Source organism: Mugil cephalus, chromosome 2, assembly GCF_022458985.1.
Source record: "Mugil cephalus isolate CIBA_MC_2020 chromosome 2, CIBA_Mcephalus_1.1, whole genome shotgun sequence".
Classification (NCBI taxonomy): domain Eukaryota; kingdom Metazoa; phylum Chordata; class Actinopteri; order Mugiliformes; family Mugilidae; genus Mugil; species Mugil cephalus.
This window is the reverse complement of record NC_061771.1, coordinates 14906987-14927560: the sequence shown is the minus strand read 5'-3', so window position 1 is coordinate 14927560 and position 20574 is coordinate 14906987. Positions and strand designations below refer to the sequence as shown.

General features: G+C 41.2%; 3 protein-coding genes across 3 annotated transcripts; 1 reads left to right on the top strand and 2 right to left on the bottom strand.

Annotated features, from left to right (window-relative positions):
• Positions 1-5462: 5462 nt before the first annotated feature.
• On the bottom strand, positions 5463-7183 carry LOC125003438. The gene is made up of 4 exons (XM_047577383.1): positions 7171-7183; positions 6654-6729; positions 6484-6543; positions 5463-6403 (listed from the first exon to the last, which is right to left on the bottom strand). Exons 1-4 carry the CDS (start codon positions 7181-7183, stop codon positions 5899-5901), a joined length of 654 nt encoding a protein of 217 aa, XP_047433339.1. The 3' UTR covers positions 5463-5898.
• Positions 7184-9706: 2523 nt separating this feature from the next.
• Positions 9707-12643, bottom strand: ccdc86 (coiled-coil domain containing 86). Its single transcript, XM_047578507.1, has 4 exons — positions 12019-12643; positions 11438-11567; positions 11268-11342; positions 9707-9889 (listed from the first exon to the last, which is right to left on the bottom strand). Exons 1-4 carry the CDS (start codon positions 12537-12539, stop codon positions 9743-9745), a joined length of 873 nt encoding a protein of 290 aa, XP_047434463.1. The 5' UTR covers positions 12540-12643; the 3' UTR covers positions 9707-9742.
• A 698-nt stretch (positions 12644-13341) lies between these two features.
• On the top strand, positions 13342-20550 carry glb1 (galactosidase, beta 1). The gene is made up of 16 exons (XM_047579704.1): positions 13342-13519; positions 13932-14101; positions 14550-14700; positions 15218-15278; positions 15363-15457; positions 15550-15730; positions 15893-15951; positions 16034-16155; positions 17309-17349; positions 17438-17550; positions 17644-17718; positions 17853-17942; positions 18040-18153; positions 18768-18899; positions 19413-19652; positions 19871-20550. Exons 1-16 carry the CDS (start codon positions 13463-13465, stop codon positions 20150-20152), a joined length of 1983 nt encoding a protein of 660 aa, XP_047435660.1. The 5' UTR covers positions 13342-13462; the 3' UTR covers positions 20153-20550.
• Positions 20551-20574: the final 24 nt, after the last annotated feature.

Here is a 20574-nt window from a genome sequence, read left to right as displayed (position 1 = left end):
TAGTGTTTGTTGTTGTCTTTCAGTTAAATAAAAGGAAAAGGCTAATCATGTTAGTGAGTACAGACACCATTTAAAGAAAAATATATTTATCACTATATAAAACAAGATGCTTGATTACTCATGTATGTGACACACTTAATGTTGTACATTTTTAACTTGTCCTATATGGGTTGTTTTTGTTCTGTTTTTTTTACTTAAAGCCAGTTTTGCTTGGGTTACTTATAATAACCTTCAATTAGATTATTTAGAAGGAAAAAGAAATAGCTTGTTTTCGTCCTGTTGACTGGAGGCTTCTGGAAAAAATAGCGTAACACCACCACCTTGTGGTGAAATGGTGTAATTGTAAACGATCCATCCCCACGGCTGCATTTACCGTGTAGTCTCTGTGGCGTCTTCATTAACAGATGTGCATGTTCTGTTTTGCATACAGTCTCAAAGCTGTGGATTGGATCCAGTCACAGCAGTGAAAGGGATTTTAACTCTTCAGTGGTAAAAGTTTCCCACCTGCTGAAGAGGGATATTTTAACCTTCCTGTTGTTCTCCAGCTCAAACTTAAATCACACTATTTTATATAAATGAACTACTGCTCTCATTTACAATATATAGTAATCAGTGGAAAAGACGTTCACTACAAATGTGTAACGAAGAAACATTTTATTTTAGGCTTCATAAATGGTCCAACAGAGCAGGTCACTTTGGAGCCAGGAGGACAAACGTTGCACGTTCTTCAGGGAAAAAATGCAAATGTTAAAAACTACTAAAAACAACTGAGGCATTTCTCAGAGACCGTGATGATGGACACATTTAAATACATTACTAAAATAAAAGTGCTTATGCAGCCAGATTCAAACAGGTTGTCATTTTAATTTAGAGGGCCACGTACAGCCCAGTCTGATCTAAACTGCTGGTGCAGTAATAACATAATAATTATTGTTTTAGTGCATAGAAGTGCTTTATGAAAATGTTTACATTTATTGAACAACCTATATTTCTCAAGAAAAATAAGTTCACTAAAACAGTGGACAAATTAGAAATAGAAAATTGAAAAATACTTTATTTATCTTTGGAGGGGAAATTCAAGTAGCAGTTACTTTTATTGAAAAATTGTCGTTAATGTTTTCTGTGCAACTTTCGCCCTTTGTTAATAGATGATGTGGACCAGATTAGATCCTCTGTGGGGCTGCTGGTTTTGGCCCCCGGTCCATATGTTTGACACCCCTGGTTTAGATTCAAAATGGTGTCTTTTTTTTGTTCAAAGGACAATTAATTAATAAACTTAAGTTCAATTCAATTCTCTGTCATTGAGGTTAAATTAACCCATCAGAAATAGATAAAGTGTTTGAACTGAACTGACCATCCTGCTTGAGTAGCAGGCATTCATTTATTTATTCATCCATTCATCCATTTATTATCGGTAACTTCTGTTCTTCTAGGGCTGCAGCTGACATTGGATGAGAGGTGGATGAGAGGTGGGGTACAATCATCAACAGTCTAACACAGAGGGAGACAAACCACAATTCACACTCACATCAACACCTACAATCACTTTAGAATCACCAGTTACCATCATTGTGACTGTAGGAGTACAAAGAGAAAAACCGTGCAGGTACAGGGAGAACATTCAAACACAGAAAGACTGAACCTTCTCGCTGTGATACAACTACTACACCACTGTGAGTAGAAGGCAGCTGGAGCTGGAGTTTCCTCAGGTGTGACTGACCAGTGCACCTCTGTAAAAATGAATCCATCACATTTAAATGTCTTGCAAGGAAACTGTTACTTAAAGCAATTTGTACCTTTCTTTCATGCTGCACAGCACTTAGTAAAAATGTGAACACGAACAACTGCGCTTCCCCCCGCCTGACCTCTGACGCTCTCCTCCTCTCCTGACGCATGCGGTGGGAAAGTGAAGGTGGAGGCGGACGAGCGATGGAGTCACAGTCAGAGGCACCGGTAAGAAGTGAAAACAGTCATTAAATAAAATTCAGTTCTGTATGTGGTATAAAATAAAATGCCCTCTTAAACGTCCAGTTACCTCGGTAGTCTGACTGACTACCATTAACGTCATTATCGTAATTATAGTGTTTCAGCGTCAAATGTTTACAGTCAAATTTGACTTTTTCCGGCAGAATTCAAACATATTTTCTTGTAAAAGTGCTGCAATCTAAAGTCTTACCTCGCCAGAGTTGTCCGTACGTTTGTAACCTACGTTTAGTTTTCTATAATCACAAAGTTAATCGACTGTGTCCCTGCCAGAGAGGTGGTAGTGGTAGTCAACAGACGGCAAATCATCTTGTTATGAAGTTAATGGTCAGACTTTTATCAGAAATAGAATTGAGAATTGAATATTGATGAATTTGAACACCTTATGCATTTCTTCTACATTTCAGTGTGCTGTCGGCTTATGGAGGTTAAGGCTTAAGAGCATTTTAAGATTACAAAAGAAAAGTGGAAAAATCACCAAAAAGGTAAGAATTGCTTCAAATACATGTTAGACCCTCCACAGATAAGGATAGCAGAAAACAAACAAACAAAAAAAAATACAATTTACTACATTTACTTTTAAATACAATTCATTAAATGATAGGCACACAAGTAACATCCATACAGCCAGCGTCCCATTGGTCTCTAACAGGGCAGGGGTTCAATACACAAACAGCACAGTAGTGCACACTACATTCACTAAGGAGTCTTACACACTCGGTGAATTAACACTCAGTTTGCACACATGAACACAGTTCACTGCGAACGACGAAACCAAGTCGCCCCTTAAGCCTGCCCTGAAGGACTAGTTGGAATCTGACCTTAGGAAAACTACTCAGTGGGAAAAGCGAGCAAGTTAAAACAAAAAACGAAAGAAAAGAAAACTAGTCCGTCCCAAAGGGCAATATCCCATATCTTTTTTGCCCACTACCGGCTCACTTTCCAGGGCGGACTACACAAAGGAAAAACCCGAAATAAACCAAAGGAAATTAAACCTCCACGGCAAGAGCAGCCAGTGGCCCTGATGCTCTGATATGTTGGGTGATTATGTCCCAACGGCTACCAGCTGCGTTCAAGCCGGCAGGGACGCAGGTCAATATTCCTGTAGTCTCCTGTCAACCATGAAATGAGGTGTGCACTGCCTCACTCCAGCAGCCTAAGCCAACAGTCAAACGCTTTCCTTCCTATGGCAGACATATATACTTCACTGCCCATGGCCCCTCCTTTTTACCCACCTGGTACCACCTGCCACATACAAATATTGTCATAAATGTGTGTAGTGCAAAAAGTGCAAAGGGTTGGATTGGCTCCTGCTGCTATAGGCCTAATTATTTGTTAGGCTTTAATGGACACTGACCAGGCATAACATTATGGAAGGTCATGACCGAGTGGGGCTCAAAAACCCAGACAGGCACAGAGAGAACGTGCCTATTATTGTAGTATGAAAATACTATAAGGGCCAGTAGTGGCCTTCCACTGGACTGGCTGGAGGCTACACCTTAAGCATGAGCTTGGTGTCTTGAGGAGGCTGAGACCTCCACCTGCAGCCACAGTGGGCTGAACATCTGGCTGCTGGGTTGGACAGACCAGAGGCAGCGGAGGAGGCTGGACCTTAGAGCCCAACCTCCAGACCATTAGTGACGACGTGAAACAGCTCCTATTTAAAAGCTCCTGCTGGTAATTTGATGATGTCACAGCGGTGTCATGATGACATCATCAGGAAAAGGAACACATGTAGCCACGCCCCTTATGGTTATGTTCAGGTGTTTGATTTTAGAGGTTTATTTGAGATGAAGCTCGTGCTCGGATCCTTTTCATTGACTTCTCTTCTTTATCCAACACAATCCGACCGCACATTCTATCCAGGCTCCTTTTAAACTTATTTGACTTTAAGTACAAATATTGTCATAAATACGTGTAGTACAAAAGTACAAAGGGTCGCATTGGCATGCTGCTAAATAATTATTTTTATGCGCCAATGTGCACTGATCAGGCGTAACATTATGACCACCTTCCTAATATTGTGTAGGTCTCCCTTGTGCCTCCAATCAGTTGTGACTCATCAGAGAATGGACATGAGTCTTCTGAGGGTGTCCTGTGGTGTCCTGTGCTACACAGTATTGTCAGAGGGGCCTTTGGGTCCTATGGGCTGCACCTTTATAATCGGTTAAGATCATATGCGTGTATTTTGAATGGAGCAAATGAACTTTTTCATGATTTTGAATAGTTTTTGATTAGAAAACCTTCATAAAATTATGAGGAAAAAATGATGACTGAAACTGTTGGGTAGTTCAGTCTGTAACAAAACATAACATTATTTGTGCGCAATAAGATGCGACAATCTGAGATACATGCTAAACTGGCAATGGGCAATTTGTAAAATAAATGCTCTTAGCGTAGTAATTTTTATTCCATGCAACTTCCTTTGTTATATAAAAGCCGCGGCATACACACTTTGTACACACTTTGAATTTCTCCAGTGGGGATCAATAATTCAACCTGCCAGCAGTTGCTGGAGATCAGACGTGTTAGTAAAGCTGATGTAGCTTCAAGTCTGCCATAATTATGTTTGTCAACCGCCTCAAACTCCTGAGTTTAGTGTCTAATTCTCAGGCCCAGTCAGGATTTGTTTTCCACCCAACCCCCTAAAAAGGGCAGTCGCGTCTTTATAGGCTTTTGTCTCCTCCATAAAACCCTTTCAGCAGACTGGTGAGTAACGTCGGTGGAGGTAAAACCTTCCAGCTCCAGTTCTGGGTCCCTGACAGCGTCCTGACATGATGTATCTCTGTAGTTACAGTTTCACACCCATCCACACCCTGATTTCTGTTCCTGACGAGTCTCACAGGATGACACGGGGCCTCTGATCCTGTGACTAATAGTTTGCAGAGGAGAGGAACTATGTTAATCAGCCAAACAGTAAAACATGAGAAACCAGGACAAACTAAAGACACTGAAGGAGCGAAGCTCCAACTGACGTGAAGCAAGTGTGTGTGTGTGTGTGTGTGTGTGTGCACCCGTCAAGTTGTATTGTGCAATCAGACCGTTCTCCATTAACACTGAGGACAGGCTCGTCAGTGTGTCGCATACACACCCAACACACTGACGACTGACTCATGTCATTTTTGTGAAGATCAACTGTTTCATGAAAAGTTTGTATTTTATTTTGAGCAACAGAAGACACAATTGTTGGACCCATTTTTGTTCACATGGGCGAGGCCTGTTTATCTGTCACTTGGTCAAACAAGTCATTTTGATGTATGGTGGCGCACCCCGAACTTGTTCACACTGCCCTGGTGGATTTAAACAATAGAGGGAAGCTTTTTCTTTTTTTTTTTTTAACAGTATAGGGTAATAACGCGTATCCAGCTAATGGGCCAATAAACACAATAAACACTCTGATCTGAGTTAAACAGTGACCTGGTAGTTTGAATCGGTTTTATGCAGCATGTTCACAATAATAATAATAGTAATTTACAAGGTGCGTTCAGATAAAAATATTTATTTCCTTCTCACATTTAAATATTTTAACTGAGCATGGACAAATACTTGCAGATGTACAGTACTTGTGGATTATGTAAAACACATTTTCAACATTATTGTGAAATATTAATGGCAATTAATACGTTTTACAGCACGCACTTCAACACTTTGCATCATGTAGATTATTTTTTAACCCATCAACGTGTGTCTTAAGAGTGGGATCATTTGTGTGTACGCATAAACCTAAATGATCTCTCTTTATGAATCACAGTGACTGCATTCTGTTAAATTAGATACATGACAACACAATCCTCTGCACTAGAGATCTTCAAGGTTTTTCAGGCTAAGGACCCCAAACTGATGGAGAGATTAAGTAGAGACCCCCTACCTAATCTATGTGTTCTGTGGGGGAAAATATATATACAAAAAAAATGTCTAATCAACCAAAGATTTTGCTACTCCCCTGCAGTAGTCTAGTCTAGCCCGCGGACCCCCTGTTGAATACCTATGCTCTACACCATAAATATGACTGTAAAGAGTGCAACACTGAACTGGCACATGGCGAGGCTGCCCATGAACACGATCCCAGGGTGCGGAGCGGCAGCGGTGTTTGTCGTAGTGCTGTTTGAGTTTGTCGAGTTTGTTGTTATGGCTGCTGTCGTCACGGTCGTAGCAGGGCTGGTCGCAGTCGTGCCACCTGTAACGGTTGTGGTACCAGCAATTGCAGTGGACGTAGTCGCGGCTGACACAGATGTAGTGGCAGCAGCTGTGGATGTAGTGGCAGCAGCTGTGGATGTAGTGGGGGCAGCTGTGGATGTAGTGGCAGCAGCTGTGGATGTAGTGGCGGCAGCTGTGGATGTAGTGGGGACAGCTGTGGATGTAGTGGGGGCAGCTGTGGATGTAGTGGCAGCACGGCCCAGTATCTGCGCATTTGCTGATGCTGTAATAAACACATGGTTATAAAGAGGACTTAGTCTACTTTTTTATTTATCTTTTTTGTAACAGTGCATTCATACTCACCGACGATCAGGAGTTGTATCAACACGACGAGAAGCATTTTTAATCTCTGACCCTTCACCTCTGAGAGAAAAAAAGATTAAAGAGATTTAAAGACACAAACACAGCAATAATGCAAAAAAAGAGAAAAAAAAACTTTCAAAAAATGTGCAGTCTACACATTTGGTACCTACACGAGTCTGAATTTAAAGTCTGAGGCCGCGTCGAGCTGTGAAGTTGTTCCCGTCTGGACGGTGAGTGTTGTCAATCCTCAGCTTTCACTCAGCTTTTTATACGGTGGGAGAGGGACGTGATGAACGATGTGAGGCAGAACCGGCTGCATACACGTTTGAAAGATGATCATTCCTTCCACGTCGGTCACCTCGGCCTAACAACTCGCCCTCTTCATCCAGGCTTTTTCAAGCTCATGACAATACATGGCTACTGCAGAAGGAATTAGAAGGCAAACAGGTTGGTGACAAACTGAAGGATCAGTTCTGGTTGGCCACACAAAGGCGACAGTGTGTGTGTATGAAGAAGAACTGCTTGTGCCAAGGCTGCTTGTGTACAACATTAACAGTGACTGCGGCGTGTGAAATGTATGGAATGAGAGTACAGGTGAATGGGAGCAGGGCGTCTTTGTTTTCCACGTGCCCCGTGCTTTCCATCCATCATTTGACTTTCACCCCATCTTGTGATGCATTCACTTACGTGGACGCTTCATCATGAGGTTATGTGTCACAACCGATACTTTTACACAACTGGAGATCAGAGAAAACATACACATCCTTCTACCTCTATGATTATTGTGGTATCTTCATCATTTCAGTGGCTTTTATTTGAATTTATCGTGTGTGTGTGTGTGTGTGTGTGTGTGTGTGTGTGTGTGTGTGTGTGTGTGTATTGGTATGTAAAAAAAAAATAAATAAAAAAATCGTCCTCTTTTTGGAGCCGAAGAGTTACAAGTTTCAGATTTGTTAACTGAAATATAAATATGAACTATACTCAACTACACCTCCAAAACTAATAAAATAAAAACTGCATTGGTTCAGACTAGGAATCAGCTGCTTCACAAAGTCTCACAAGGGAACTTCTTAAATCTTATAATAATAAAATAAATGAACCATGGAACCAATAAATATAAGAGCTAAACTGAACTTAGCAAACACATTCTGGAAACTACAATTCATTTTAAATTAAATAAAAAACTAATGCAAATGTATGTGGGCAGTAAATATCCTACAGTGTGGTGATTAAAACGTTTTCCTTTGTTAAATTACTGATCCGATGTAACGCTACACTGTGTAGTTTTCATCGTCACTGTCAAACTGAAAGTCCAGTTTTTACTAGATATCTCTTAATGTATTTAAAGTCAGTCCTTGGCAAGGAAACAAACAAAAGAAGATGCTGAGCAATAAATTCAAAGTGTAACAGTGACTCCTCAGGTTGGATACAGACATCAACAAATATATCAGCTATTCATGAGCCTGGCATGGAGGCTTAGACAGAGAAACGGCTCCAGAAGATTCATCGAGCTCCACAAACTGCAACAACCTCTATCTCTGTCTCACAGACTAACTCGCAGCAATTTTATTCAATCTGTGAAATTTTAAAGAACCCTCATATCAGTATTCATCTGGAGAGATTCACCTGTGCGTTCACAGCATAAACCACAGGTGACAGTTATAATAACTCTTATATTATCACTGATCAGCTGTCAGTGTTCTCTGTAATCTTTTATATTTTATCACTTCCACGGTTGTACATTTTAACTTTATCTGCTCTGTATAAAGAATTTTTTCTCATTAATTACATTTCAGAATAGACACTGTTAAACCTCGCTCTCCCTGGTGAATTCAGTTCATCCATGAATTAACACATTTTTAGCCACTGCTTTTTTTCTTCATATTTTTGCTAGATCGTGATGATTGTTCATGATGACAAAGCCTCGAAATAAAGCTTTCTCGATGAAGATTATAAAGTGTTAAGAGGGATGTTAATTCAACTTTATGAAAATGTTTTTTTGATTATTTATTGAATTATTTTTGATGAGATGTACATTATATGTTTCTGTGAGTGACACAGACATTTATACGTATAAATGTCACTCGTATAAATGCCTTGCCACTCAACGTGACTTTTAAACACCTGACATCAAGGTCCTACTGGAGATCGCTGCCAAACTAAATTTCGTTAAACTGTGTAATTTTCAACTCCAGTAAAGACCCCAAAGGCACCACTCCCAGAAATACACAGATCAGCCACAATATTAAAATGACTGAGAGGTGATGAATAAATAACACTGATCATCTTGCTGCGATGTGCGTTTGTGTACATGTTGCTGAGACACTTAAACACTGATGCTGACCAGGCAACCACACCCCATGGCAACGACACTCCCCAACGGCAACAGCATTACCCAGCAGGACAATGCAGCATGACGCGCCACAAAAACTATGAGGGAACAGCTGGAAACAGCACAAGGTGTTGGCCTCCAAATCCACTACATCCATAACTGATCAAGTATCTGTGGGATGATTCACAGAGGCCACTCCCCTCAACCCACAGGACTCAAGGCCCCCCAGTGTGTTGTATTGATGATTATGTAATTAGCATCAACTCACTGACCTCACCCAGCATCAGTGCCTTGGATGACTAAATGTTTCTGTTTTTTCAGGACGGTGATGGGTGTGACAAACCCGGTTACTTTTGTTGGCGAGTTCTTTTCTGACAGGAAGGCTCTGATGCGATGGTATTAACGGAGTTTACGTAAGTTTATTTTTACTGTCTTAAATATTTAAAAGGATTTTATTGGGATCAATAACGGATCCTGAGGGACAACTTTCACCAGGACGTACAGTCCATCTATAGAATGACAAAATCTGTTTTCAGTCAGTTCAAGGTTTCTAACTCAACATGAACTTGCCACGTGCTGTTTTGTTGTAAATGGTCTTTGCTTTTTTTTATAGCATTTTTCTACCTATTGGTACTCAAAGCGCTTTTACAGTCAGAGACGCATCTACTCACTCACACAAGCAGACACCGCTAACCCTCTGGCTCATGGACAACCCGCTCTACCTAAAGACCTTTAAAATGTCTTACGAGTAGAATGTTAAATAATGTTAACGGACAACACTAAAGTTGAGCCGTGACCTCACTGCCTCATATGCTTACACGCTCTACGCTAAGATACAAACCGCATAAAAACTCGACTGATCTCGGCCAGAGACACAACACGAAGGCAAAGGACTGAGCAGATGTGTGTTTTATTGTCAGACAGTCTTTAAGTGAAATCCGGCTCTGCGTTTTTTTGCGCTTTGGTTTTGACTTTCTGCTTCTGTGTCTTCTGCAGCAGAGCGAGCGTGTCCCTCTTCTCAATTCTCCTCAGCTGCTTCTTCTTCATCCTCTTGATCTTTGACGTGTTCCGGATCTGTGATACAGAAGAGACAGAAGGTCAGGTGGTCTGAGCTGATGTTGTTTTTTAAAATTAAAATCTCTTTCGAGTCAAAAATGTGCAGAGGAAGTCTTAAGCCATCTCCTAGTGAAGATGTTCTCTCTGGGAACAGTGCGTCCTTTGGCATTCATCCTGAACTCTTAATGCATGCTGTAAGACTGTGGCTGCAATGACTCAACCATGTCAGCTACATCAGTATGTATCACAGTGTTTACGTCCATGCCTAAGCACAGGCCCCGCTGTCAGGAATGCAGAAAATGACCAGAAAATCCAAATCCTTACATCAGAAGGGTGGAAATATTTAAACAGAGACTCATTGAGTTGAACAAATAGTAAAGTCACTACGCACAAGCATCTCCACAGAGAACATCCACCTGTTTCCTGGCCTCTTAACAGCAGCATCAGTATTTGGACTATTACAGTGAGTTTTGCCTTGACAGTGAGCTTACTGTCATGTTCCTATCTTGTCTTTAAGATTCAATAATGACTCTCTAGTGCAGATGCTAACAGCTACAAGGCAGCGCTAACAAGTTGTTAACAGATTGTTTCTGTGTATATCGACCACAGACTGAATGAAATATGGATATATGGATATATGTCTCCACTTCCTTTTCCTTTGATTAATACTGCGCTCTGCTTTACCTCCGTCAGCTACAAACTAATGTTGGATTTTTCCCTACTCTCACAGGCCCATGGGCATTAAATAACTAAAATGAAACTTGTCAGAAAAACAGGCATCATACCAACATTATATTAACTATAACTATAAAATAGCAGTGTTAACCTTATTAATATTTGATGTGTACTTCAGTGATTTAGTTTGGCCCAAGTCCCATCCACTAACATGGAGGAGCAGATTGTACTGCAGTCAGCCACAAGGGGGAGCTCCACACGCTTTGGCTTCAGTTTTGATGAACTGCTCTTTAGTCCATTGTTTTTATGGTCTATGATAAACTAAACGAGGTAGATTTACATTAATGTTACACTATCAGTGAGTGTAAGCTGACAAATAAAACAGCTGGCAGCCAGTGGTTAGGACCAAAACAACTGTACGGGTTTCCACACACATTCAAAAGAGCCATGTTAGGTTAGCTGGTGATAATCAATTGACCCCAGATGTGTTTCTGTTAATTACTTGAATAATCGAAAAAAACAAAACAAAAAAAAAAAAACAAGCATCGATTGTTAGAGTTAAACACTTCTTCTCTCAAACTTTTTTCAGATTCTTGGATGAAGACTGATTAATATGTTTAGTCCCCTACTTAGAACATAAGATATGTACAGCATTGACAATAGATGCTCGGTAATTGTGCTTGTGCGTTAACTGTATTTGCGTTTACAACTGCTGACGTACCACTTGAACGATCTCAGCTTTGCGCTCGTTCTCTGCACGCCGTCTCAGGTTTTCTTCTCTTCTTTTTCTCTTTTCCTGTCAAGACAAGTGAAGCACGGTAAATAAGACGTTTGGGGTGCGAGTAGTGCCCGCGTATCAGAATCGACAACATATCAAACTGCTTCCGCTACCTCTTTCTGTCTAATCTTCTCATCTTTGAGCTGTTGGGAATACTTTTTCACGAGATCCTTCTCCCGCTTGGCCTGCATCTTCTTTTCCCAAGAGGAGCACAGCGGTTTGTCTCTGACCAACGCAGAGAATCTGGAGGGAGAACATCACATGGGTCAGTACACAAACCGGGCTAGTACACAAGTTTACGAAAAAAAAAAAAAAAATACAGTAGCAGACTTTAAGTACGTGTGTATTACTTGTTGACAGTGACATGATGTCTAACATGATGTTAGACGTTGATTGAACACTCAACGATGTTCAAGTTCAGATTCACACTGACTGATTTAGTAACAGCTGTTTGTCATGCACCTGCTTTCTGGTTGTGTCTCAGAGATGACCATGAACTAAAGTCTATAAACATACCATGCTGCAGTGGTGTCACTGTCTGATAAAACTAAAGGAAGACTCTCTGCACTTCTTTGACCTAAAAACCAAACAATAAAAATCCTCTATGTGTGTGTATTGATTTCTGGACGCAGATCTCATTTCAATGATCAGACCAGATCATATGAACTTAAGACACAGCTCCAGGTTTGTTTACCTCTGCTTGTTGCGGTCCTTCCATACTCTTCCTGACTTGGGTTTTCCCAGAGGGATCACCGGGTTTTGTTTGACACTTGGAGCCGTACGACGTTTCTTCTTTGGGATGGTCTCTGAACTTGCAGGTACCTTTTCTGCCGCTGCAGGCATGGGCGGAGAACCATTAACTTCGGCCTTATCTGTATCCGCTGTTGCTGCTTCAGTCTGAGGCTCTGCTGGCTTCGCTGGTTCCTCTGGTTCTGTCACGGTGCAGGGCTCCGGGTCGGTCGACATCACGGACTCTTCCTCGGCCAGACTCTCTTGTTTCTTCTCTGGCTCCTCTTTGATTTTCTCCTGCACCTCCAGGAGAACAGACCTCCTGGTCCTCCGGCTGGGAGTCCTCACCGGGGCTTCAGAGTTCACCAGTGCCGCAGGAGTTCGCACAGCGCGGCCGCTGCGGGTCCGTCTGGTCTCCGGTGGAGGATCCTTGATCAGATCTTCTTCTCTTGCCGCTTCTGACATGGCTTTCGTCCTCTTCGACATATCTGTTAATTAAATAAACTACACCACATTACTCTGATGAACTACTGAACCCACGTGTGCTACTCCCAGCGTTGTATATGTCGCGTTATTTCCGGTACTATAACGGAAGACAAACAAAGCAGTAGCGCATCATCCCCATCTACAGGTGTGGAGGGAGAACTGCACCAAAATGAAAAAATAAAAACAGCGACGAAGCAAAACGAAATAATCCACGTTCTTATATCTATTAAAACATTGAGAAAAGTGTTACTGATACATGTGATGTGTTACAATACTGACAACATGTCATTACATAAAAAATATATATGCATATATATATATTCACATCGAAGAGAAATTATGACAAAGATAAAGATAATTTAGAGCACAAGTTCATTTATTATCATTATTTATTTATGTATGTATTTATTAATTAGATGAACGGTAAAACGCCCAAATCTATTTCTTGTTTTGTACTTACTTTAGACTTACTTTTGTACTAGGGAATCAGCATTCAGAAGTTGAACTCGTTAGAAGCAGCTGTTTTATATACAGGCTGTTTCTTTCAGGCCTCTTTGTCCTATATGTACAACATATGTTTCCATTAAAATTGTAGAAAGTTAAAAAAAAAAAAACAAATGTTTCTCGGAGAACGTTTTCTTTTTATCGTATTTTATTTGTGTAAGTGATCATAAATTTGCATCTAAGGTCTAAAACACTTCAAAACATCTTGTGAATGAAACGCTGCCACCTACCGATTAAAATGAGTTAGTACTTCACCAACATGTCACATGATTTTTACTTCCGCAACTCATGATGACACGCTCATTCAAAACACACACACAGGGAAGTGGACTCTGCAGCGGGTCGTGGTCCAGTTAATGTTGCCTGTTCGGGTGCTTTAAATTACATTTTGCACCTGAATCGGAGCATCAGGACTCATCATGTCTCTCCTCAGAGTTGGCTGCCTGCTGCTGCTGCTGACGCTGCTCGGACAATCAGTGAGTGTATATGATTGTTTAAAGTCACAGTTTTTAAATCCGCTCTGGAAATTGTCTTTTTAGTTAAAATAAAATGTTAAACTTAACATCGATTACTTTAATACTGTTGAGTCATTTGTCAATGAGTCATTTTTAACCTGTTGTCTGTTCAAAGCAAAAACACTTTGATAAATGACACTTATCTGTTCACCAGATCTTTAAAACGCCCTTAATATGATTGTATTTTAAAATATTTATCTTATATTGAGACATTTTTCACAACCTTAAGTAGAGTTTCAGTCTGAATGCTGTCCCTGTGCCGTTAAATCATTCACCTCTATTGGCTATGCCGATGCACCTGTACTGAAACATGTTTTGACTGCAGTACTTATAGATCCAGGTGTGACTCAGACTGTGTTATGTTGACCTGCAGCTCGGGGCCTCTCCTTCATTCAGCGTGGATTACGACAACGACTGCTTCCTTAAGGATGGGGAGAAGTTTCGGTACATATCGGGCAGCATCCATTACAACAGGATCCCCAGGGTCTACTGGAAAGATCGTCTGCTCAAGATGTACATGGCAGGACTGAACGCCATCCAGACGTAGGGTCAATTCCTGTCTCACTCCCTTTTAGTCTGACTTTGTGTGGTTGTCTGTCACATGTCTTTTGTCTTTTGTTCCATGTTTCAGTGAGCCTCAAAGTGTGAGAAATGAAACAAATAAGGGTTTCGAACTGGCTTTGGTGTTCGCCATGAGTCACGTGCGCTGCACTGTAGCGTAGAGTCAAGTACTGTGCGTTTGATATTATTTTTAGGTTGAAGATCTGATAATTATAATCTTTTTAATACTACTGTGATATTTTATAGGCTGTATGGTTTATTTATTACTTGTTGGTTAATAAAAAAAAATGTGTGTTACAGTTTAAAGAAAATTAATTTGATTGAAGGACCGGTGACGAACTGAGGATCACGGTTCACATTGAAAAGTAATCAATGATGTGTTGTGGTCTTTTGGTTTAACAAATGTAATTGTACTGAATTCACTTCACAGCTACATTCCCTGGAACTACCATGAACAGCATCAAGGCCAGTACAATTTTACTGGAGACAGAGACGTGGCACATTTCCTTAAGCTGGCACAGGACATCGGTTTACTGGTCATCCTCCGGCCAGGACCCTACATATGTGCAGAGTGGGAGATGGTGAGAGAGGCTCTCAGTGATATGTGCTTTTGGAGCCATTCAGGGCCAAGCTGTAAACTGAACTTTTAGTAATTATCATTCTACTGCTAGAGGAAGTAGAAACATGAGCCGTGTTTTAATGACTGTAGCTAAAAATTATATGTTAGTTTTCTGTTTTGAACCCTCTTAGTTTAATGTACAGGCCAACATTTACTAGTCAGGTCTAAATTGAGGCATTGGTTTATTTGATATTTGTTCTAAAAAACAATTAGCTTTCTGTTTTACACTGTAGTCCTCCCCCTGAACGCAGATTTTCTTGACACATAGGAAACAAAGAGATTCACGTGGCATTGATTGGCTTAAGCAGAAGTCAGCATTTCAGTTTCAGATCTTCCTGCTAATATTAGAAACCGTTGCAACTTCAAATTCTAATTCTGCAAACCTACAGTTGTATACATCTTTGAAAGCACCATGTGCGTGTGTTAAACAGGACTCCATGCTGTGTAGTATATTCATATTTGGTCATTCTGTTATCCAGGGTGGTCTGCCTGCCTGGCTGCTCAACAAAAAAGACATTGTGCTGCGATCTTCAGACCCAGGTGAGAACTAAAGAGACATGGATGATTAAAACCACGAGGTTTGCATGCTCTCATTTAAACCGTACTATACTTTGTGTATCGTAGATTACATTGCTGCAGTGGACACATGGATGGGGAAGTTACTGCCTATGATAAAACCTTATCTCTATCAGAACGGTGGTCCGATCATCAGTGTACAGGTGAGTGTCACCGTAGCTTCATGTCCTGATGCTGTACATCAGTGTGGGACTTCATGAAAGTAGTGACGTCTTTCTTGTGAAATTCCTGATAGGTGGAGAATGAGTATGGCAGTTACTTCGCCTGTGACTACAACTACCTGCGTCACCTGTCGACGCTGTTCAGGTCTCACCTGGGTGATGAGGTGGTGCTGTTTACTACTGATGGAGCTGGGGTCGGCTACCTCAAATGTGGTGCGCTACAAGGCCTCTACGCCACGGTGGACTTTGGGCCAGGTAGCTATCGTCCTTAGAGATATAAAACTCAGAGGTTAAGTTTAGATTTTAAAATGGCTTCATGTTTTCCTCGTACACTGACTCAGTGCAATATGCAGTCAGAAGTCATGAGGAAGTCGCACAAATAAATGTCTGCCCGTCTTTGCCTTGTGATCCTTCCAGGTTCAAATATAACTGCTGCCTTTCAGGCACAGCGACACGCCGAGCCTCGTGGACCTTTGGTAATCATCCTTCTCAGTTCTTTTACTGAAGATGTTAACAGTGCTGCACATTTCTCTCATAATGCCATTTTATCGAGCACAGGTGAACTCTGAATTTTATGCTGGCTGGCTGGACAACTGGGGATCAGGTCACTCTGTTGTGTCGTCTTCTTCAGTGGCCAAAGCCCTGAACGGTATCCTGGCCCTGGGAGCAAACGTCAACATGTGAGTCAGCGTGCACACCGATACAGACAGTAAAAAGACATTAGCACCAGGAGGATTGAAAATCTAGAGTGCAGACTGCCATAAACCTGAAAGTTTATAACTTAACTACATGATAAATTGCTGATTAAAGGCGTCAAAAACGCTTGTTTCATTGCAGACGCTTTAACCTGTCACAGTAGGTTCAGTCTTGACTGTGTACCAGAAAGCAAAAAAGAATGGGCCCCCCCTATAGTGATGAAACCATAATTACGATGTCTGTAGTTACGGTGACACACCAACACGCATGTGTAATGTAGTCCAAAAACAACAGACCAGATCAGAGTTCCACACGAAACATGACTTGATGGTACACCACGATACTATACCATACAGCACGATACGCCACGATACTATACTATACGATACGATACGATACGCCACGATACTATACTATACCATACAGTACGATACGCCACGATACTATACTATATGATACGATACTCCACGATACTATACGATACGCCACGATACTATACTATACAATACCATACTCCACGATACTATACTATATGATACGATACGCCACGATACTATATAATACGATATGATATGCCACGATACTTTACTATACGATATGATACGATACGATACGTCACGATACTATACTATATGATATGATACGATATGCCACAAAACTATACTATATTATATGATATGATACGCCACGATACTATACTATATGATACGATACGATACTTCATGATACTATACTACACGATACTGTACGCCACGATATGATACCACACCATACAATACCATACGCTACGATACCATACGATATGCCATGATGCGATACAGTACTATACGATACGCCATGATATGACACCTTACGATACGATGCAATGCCATACGATATGCCGAAATATGATACCATACCATCCGATAACATTGGCCACGATATGATACCATACCATACCATACGCCACGATATGATATGATACGATACCATACGATGCGATATACTGATTACCCATTACTGACATGGTTAATAGATGAGGCTGGTCCCAAATAGTTCTACAGTTATAATAATTATCTTACTAAATATTAGAATACTATTTTATTTAGCATTGTTATTAGAATATATTAATTCTTACTTTTGTTCCTCCTCTCTCAGTTACATGTTCATAGGAGGAACAAACTTCGGATACTGGAATGGTGGGTAAACCGTAGACAGACCGGTTTGATAACGTAATTTGATTCTTTTCAAAAGCTTGATCAACTGACTCTCTCTCAACGCCATCAGGTGCCAATTCGCCCTACAGGCCTCAGCCTACAAGCTACGACTACGATGCTCCTCTCACTGAAGCAGGAGACCTCACAGAGAAATACTTTGCCATTCGAGAGGTGATAGGAATGGTACGGACACCTGTGTTGCCTTTTACAACCTCTGGTATTTGGTTGGATTAAAGAGCATGTTGTTTATGCAACTAATGGTTCTTCCTGTAACAGTATCAGAAGATACCAGAGGGACCAATCCCACCGTCTACTCCAAAGTATGCATATGGCGCTGTTTCGATGAAGAAGGTGGGTACTCAGTAGTTCAGTACCTTATTGTTCCCACGGGAACAATTTATCATGTTCATTGCAACTTAAGAATGAGCAATTGTTGTCTCATTATATAAATGGTGAAGTAAAATGCAATCTTTTGCCACCTACAGCTCCAGACGGTGACAGATGCCCTAGAAATACTTTCCTTCTCTGGCCCGGTCAAAAGTGTGTATCCTCAGTCTTTCAATGACTTGAAACAGGTATCCTTCAGTGTTTTCCTGCAAAGCTTATATATTAATTTATCCATTCATTCAGTCATTGTGACATATGATTGATGTGTTTCTTTTTGTCCTGTAGATTTTTGGCTTTGTGCTCTACAGGACTACCCTGCCCGTTAACTGCAGCAAACCGACGCCGCTGTCATCGCCGCTGAACGGGGTCCATGACAGAGCGTATGTGTCGGTGGACGGGGTGAGTGCTTCCTGTCCGAATTTAGGTTTGAGGGCACAGATTTTGTCGTCTCGTCACTAAATCGGTTAAAATTCGGACCGACTCTTAAACCTCAAAAGTCTTTTGGTATTGACTGGAATGTGTGCAAAGAATCAGCATTATTTTACAAATCAGCCACAACATTAAAACCACTGACAAGAGAAGTGAATAACATCGACCATCTTGTGACGATACAATGTTCTCCTAGGAAACGTTTGGACCTGGCATTAGTGTGGATGTTACTTAGACATGTAGCACCCACCCCATAGCAATGACACTCCTTAATGGCAGCAGCCATCCCCAGCAGGATGGAGGCACAAGAGAAACCTACACAGTATTAGATCTGTTGTATATGTTATATTTATTTGATATTTTGTCACGTTCACTTGTATTTAATCCACACACAATGTCTCAAAGCAACCAGTCAAAAGTACTGTTTTTGGTACTAAGCATCGTCATATTTCAAGAGTCCCAAATAACAGAGCGTACTGTATCTGTTCACTCAGCTTTACTTCTGTTTTCTCTTTGTTTTTTTGTTTGTGCTGATCAGGAAAGTTTGATTCCTCTTTTTATAAAACCATGCTTATTTCTTCAAGGTGGCTGTTGGGATTCTCGAAAGGTTCAAAGTCCTAACGATTAATGTGACGGGGAAGGCAGGGAGTCAGGTGGACATACTGGTGGAGAATATGGGCCGAATAAACTATGGAAGTGGCATCAATGACTTTAAGGTTTGTGGCTCCAAATCATGGGTGCAAATCCCGGGGAGGGACAATTCATGTTTTTGTGAAAAAAAAGGAATTGTCCCCCCTAATAAGACATCTGTCTTTCTGTCTTTGCCTGTTTCACTCGTTGGTATTGTGCCGAAAGTGTGGCGATTTCCTCGAACGTGTCGGTGAATGAGATAAAAGAGTGCGTCACAAAGAGACAGGTATATCTCTGCCATCATGCAAATATAAAATGCAACAGTGGCAGAGTCAAAGAAATAGCTCTTTGTCCGCACATTTAATGAAAGCAGTGATTGGTTAAGCATTAAAAACAGCTCCCACATTTAAATCAACGCGAGCAAACTGCTGCAATAAAACAAAACCTCTTGTTAAAAAAATGTCAGCTATAAACGTTGCTGAGACAGCTCCTGTATATCTGAAGCAGAGCTGTTGTAATTAAAACCCGAGGATGTTGGTGGTTCACTGGATTCAGCGTCCTCTACTGAACCTCCTTTTCTTTGTGTTTTCCTGTCACAGGGTCTGGTGACCAATCTGACTCTGGGTCAAGACCCGCTCACCGGCTGGACCATGTACAGTCTGAGTATTGATGAAGTAGTCAGCCAGGGCCTCCTCCCAGTGCAAAACCCCACGCTAACAAATCCACCTCAGCCAGCTGCACTCTCCCCTCCGACCTTCTACGGGGGAAGCTTCATCATTCCTGACGGCATCCCGGACCTCCCTCAAGACACCTACATCAGTCTGCCCAAGTGGAGGAAGGCACGTGACATTTAAGTCGTTTAAATCATCTTCTATGATGCAAATATGCCACACAAGATCTGACAGATGTTGTTTAGAGGTTCAGCTGGATAATTCACCCCTGTTGAGCTTAACTCTTATAATGTCACAGTGTTCACTCGTCCCTCTTTAACAATTGTCCTTTTATCAGAAAGAGCCTAAAACTAATTACATTTTCTTTGTGAAATTGTGTGTTTCAGGGACAGATCTGGATCAACGGCTTCAACTTGGGACGTTACTGGCCGACTCGAGGACCTCAGGTGACACTGTTCGTCCCTGCCAACCTCCTCAGCACAGCCGCACCCAACAATGTGACCGTTCTGGAGCTGGAAGGCGCTCCCTGCAGCTCCGGTGTCTGCACTGTGGAGTTTACCTCCACACCCATCCTGAATGCAACAGTGCACCCTGACGGCAATCTGCTTGTGAAAAAGGGCTGTGATGAGAACGAACCTCGATACTGCCCCCAGGTCCTTTTGCACTAGACTCTCTGATGTGTGAAATCAGCACTTTCTGTGTGAACTGAGTTTGTGAAGGTGTATTACGTGAATGAAGTTTAAAGTGGATACGTGGTATCAGGGATAGAATTAGTCTTTGTGAAAAGCAAACAAATATATTTTCAGCCAAATCCTGTATTTTTCCAACACTATGTGTCTCTACCTCGCAGATTCTACATATTCACTGCCTATTTGTTTTCTTCACGAAGGGATTATTGCCAATTAAAGCACTGGAAATACATAGAAATATGTATTTCAGAGATTGATTTATTTTTCTTTATGAAGAACTGGGACTGCTTGTCTGTATTTTATCATCATGTTTGGAGTTTTTTTTTTCTTTGAAGCTCTTCTAAAATGTCATTTTGATCAAAAAAATAAAAGGTTAGAAAATATTTCAGTGATCCACCTTA